Genomic DNA, 3577 nt, shown 5'->3' with positions numbered 1-3577 from the left:
AGCGTGTTTTCAGGCCGGAGTATACACTTGCCATGCAAGACGAAACAATGTTGGTTATCATTGTATCTGCACCAGAAAACATACACCAGCACAACTATCCCGGCGTAAACTACACGATCCTGAGTTAGCTCTGTGTGAGCAGTAGCACTTCATCACAGAGGGATGGATAGCTGATTTCATATCACAGTAACATTCTATTAGAAACAAGTATTGACAATCTCACACAGAATAACTCGAGTCAAGGTTCATAGTTCAAAGCCAACTTTACTCGATGGCTGAAAGTTCAGATGATGTAAATTTCTAACCCCTCCCTCTCTAATCTCCCTTAAATATCCACAATGACATACTCAACTTGCTAACCATCCCATGCAAAACTCGAAAGGTTCTCCTCTACAGTAACCCAAGAAAATAACAACAGTGAGTCGTGACGGCATGGATTCTTCTGTAGTGTTTCTAAATCATCTTATGGGTATTAAAAGAATCTTATGGGTAAAATGTCCTAGAATAATCAATCACATACTTAGCACTATCCCCAAATTATACTGAACATTATGATGGTAGATGAACCATAAACAGAAGCCATGGAAGATTGCAGTGTGGCAATGCCAATTATTTGCACAACCAATCGATTATGATGGTGCAACAAAGCTAAAAATTTCAGCTTTAAAGCACATGGCAAAACAAAGCAGCAACATATATAGAAAAGGAGATTAACATTATGCACATTGCAAAGCTTTTGTAACCTACACAAAAGCAATATGCAGACCATATAAAGGCGCAAAAAGCAAACCTTGCAGGATCATCCTTGAGTGCAGGAAATGCTGGAGGCCAGATCATCATAACAGAATAGATATCGCCCAAATATGCACCCTCTTCTGTCACCTCATAGACTTTACGCAGTGTCCTGCACTTGACATCCAAGTGGAGGGCGCATCGACCCATCTCCAAGAACACAAACTCAGCATTGTCCCCCACACTTTTTATTCGGAGAGAAGCATTGGAACCTAACATACTCAGACTAGCTAACATCTCACGCAAACAAATGGTGTCCACTAGCAACCAGTCGCCTTCCTTGTGGAGCCATAGGCGAATTTGAAGCTCCTTGACATGGATAAGGTATACACCAGCGGCATCAGCACGTGACAAGCTGGTACTTCGCTCGCCAACGCCACCACGATCCACCCCTTGTGGGAGCTGAATTTCGGAGAAACTCAAGGACGTCAAATCCAAGACATTAATTTTGCTCCGGTCAACTGCAATATAGATCTTATTGTCGACAAGCACGGGTCCTTCATCCGGCCGACTAAGATCGAGCTTGCCATCTACGGGCAAATTACGATGCATGCACCAGACACCATCCTTCAACATATATACTTGTACCTCATCTTCCCTCTCCCTGGTATACGGCACCAACATGTACAAGTAAGACATGTAGGAATTTTTGGTGTCTTCCAAAACATTATATACTACATTTATTTGGTTGATGAATTAAATCATACGGAATTGGTGTATGAATGATTGGTACAAATATTTGCAATTGAACTTGAGGAAATTTACTCAAGGAGCTGGGTACAAACTATGCTGGAATACAGTGTGTATATGTACACTGAAATTATTTGCCTGGGCACAGTATATGTTTGGAATTGGCTAGGCTATTTACAGGTTCAGCTCTGTAGATTGATAAGTCTACACGTTTAAATAGGAATCATATACTATTTAAACGTGGCATATATCTCACATATATGTGCTTAGGGATAAGAAGGAATTTGACTCGGAAAATAATCGGTTATGATCGTGGTTGGTTAATTCGATTAGGAGTCTAACTGAATTCTATCCGGATACGGATTTGAATTTTCAGGAATATGAGTATAAATATGTCCCTACCCTCTAGCCTCATATACGCATTGTGAGCTGCACCACGGACTTGGCGGAGGAATTAGAGGGTAGGCAAACATGCTCATGCTATGTTATTTTCAACATTGGCGTAGCAGATTGCAACGAGTTTTGACGGTCGTACAATATCTTTTTATTTGAGATAGGAATAAGGACGTCAAACTTTTGTATTTTTCCTGAAAACAAACTTCCGCTGCGTACTCTTGCCATATCCGCCAAGGAAGCAATCGATCTCGTCAACACAGCTCGCCCAAACCTCGCAACGCCCAACCTCGCCGCCTCCTGCGACTTCTCGCGGCCGCCGGTCCGACGTCCCCGACCGCGGCCGCCGCTTCGCCGTCCCCGCCCGCGGCCGCCGTCTCCGCCATAACCGCCGGCTCGCCGTCACACAGCCGGGACCTCTGACCTGCTGAATCGCGGCTGCTCCACATCCTCTGCACAGAGAAGTCACCAAGCCACACGAGCTGCTGTTGGGTACTCGGAACCTGCAGGTTACGGACTTTTTGTTCCTGCTGCTGCTACAGATTGATTTCTGGAATTTTGCTACGGTAATCACCCTTCCCAATGGCTTCCAACAGTGTGTTTGCTGAATTACTTAGGTCCTGTAAATTGGATGGTTCAAATTTTACTGTCTGGAAGAGGAAGATTATGTTTCTCCTCACTGCTGAAAATATTGATTATATCATAACTCAGTCTAAGCCGACCCAACCATCCGCTGAAGCTGAGGATGAGGAGAAGGAAAACTACCGTGAGGAAATTACTCAGTGGACTAAGGACAATAAAAAGGCTAGAGTGTTTATGCTTGGATCTATGTCTGATTCTCTAGCCGGAGAATATGAACCAGAGGAATCAGCTCGCAAAATAATGAGGAGATTGGAAAAGGACTTTGGGGAAGTTTCACTTATCAAAGTTCTTAGCTTGGTGAATCAATTTTTGACTGCGAAGATGACAGAAACCACAGCTGTTAGTGCACATCTGAATAAATTATGTGTGTTAGTAGAGGAACTAAAGAATGCTGGATACCCTTTCCTGAAGAAGTTCAAGTCATGGTTGCTCTTAACTCTTTGCCAAACTCTTGGGAACAATTCAAAATATCCTTTTGTCATACTGAGCGGGTGCTGAACATGAGGACGCTTAGGCATCATCTACTCATGGAAGAAGACAGGAAGTCCACACAAGGGAAAGAAAGAAGGTCTCACATGATGAACTACACCTTGGTGAGGACAAGTCTTCAGGCAAGAGGAATTGGCAAAAGAGGAAATATGGGACAGATTTGAGGGATAAAATAAATCAAAAGCGTGATAGGAGTGATTACAATGGAAGAAACTCAAATCAGAAGGTTGACAAGAGGAAATTTAATTGCCATAATTGTGGTGAACAAGGACACTTCAGATCTGAGTGCACTAAGAAGAGGAAGCCAGATGATAAGAAGTATAACAACAACCAGTCCAAGCATCAGGATAATAGAAGGGGAAATTCTTCACCTGATGGTATGTCACATGTTTTTGTATGTTCAGAATCTCTATTTACAACTTCCTTGTCAAATAGTTGGGTGGTTGATTCTGGCTCCACCTCACACATTGCAAGAGATAGGAATTCTTTCTGTTCATTTAGACCAATACAAAAGGGAACTAGATTTATTTATCTAGGAACAACATCAAAGGCAGATATACTAGGAATTGGG

At 42.7% G+C, this 3577-nt stretch overlaps 1 protein-coding gene across 1 annotated transcript; it reads right to left on the bottom strand.

Annotated features, from left to right (window-relative positions):
• Window positions 1-629: 629 nt before the first annotated feature.
• Window positions 630-2324, bottom strand: LOC147963310 (uncharacterized). The gene is made up of 3 exons (XM_087529542.1): window positions 2150-2324; window positions 791-1322; window positions 630-648 (listed from the first exon to the last, which is right to left on the bottom strand). Exons 1-3 carry the CDS (start codon window positions 2322-2324, stop codon window positions 630-632), a joined length of 726 nt encoding a protein of 241 aa, XP_087385668.1.
• Between the last annotated feature and the right edge of the window lie 1253 nt (window positions 2325-3577).

Source organism: Triticum urartu, chromosome 6A, assembly GCF_056163025.1.
Source record: "Triticum urartu cultivar PI428250 chromosome 6A, HENAU_Tu73, whole genome shotgun sequence".
NCBI classification, from domain to species: domain Eukaryota; kingdom Viridiplantae; phylum Streptophyta; class Magnoliopsida; order Poales; family Poaceae; genus Triticum; species Triticum urartu.
This window is presented reverse-complemented; position numbering and strand designations above follow the sequence as displayed.

Coding starts and splice junctions, on each gene's coding strand:
- LOC147963310 (XM_087529542.1), bottom strand. CDS start 2,324: ATGTGGAGCAGCCGCGATTCAGCAGGTCAGAGGTCCCGGCTGTGTGAC. Junction 1,323..2,149: donor GCGAGGTTGGGCGTTGCGAG/GTTTGGGCGAGC, acceptor ATTTGCCCGTAG/ATGGCAAGCTCGATCTTAGT.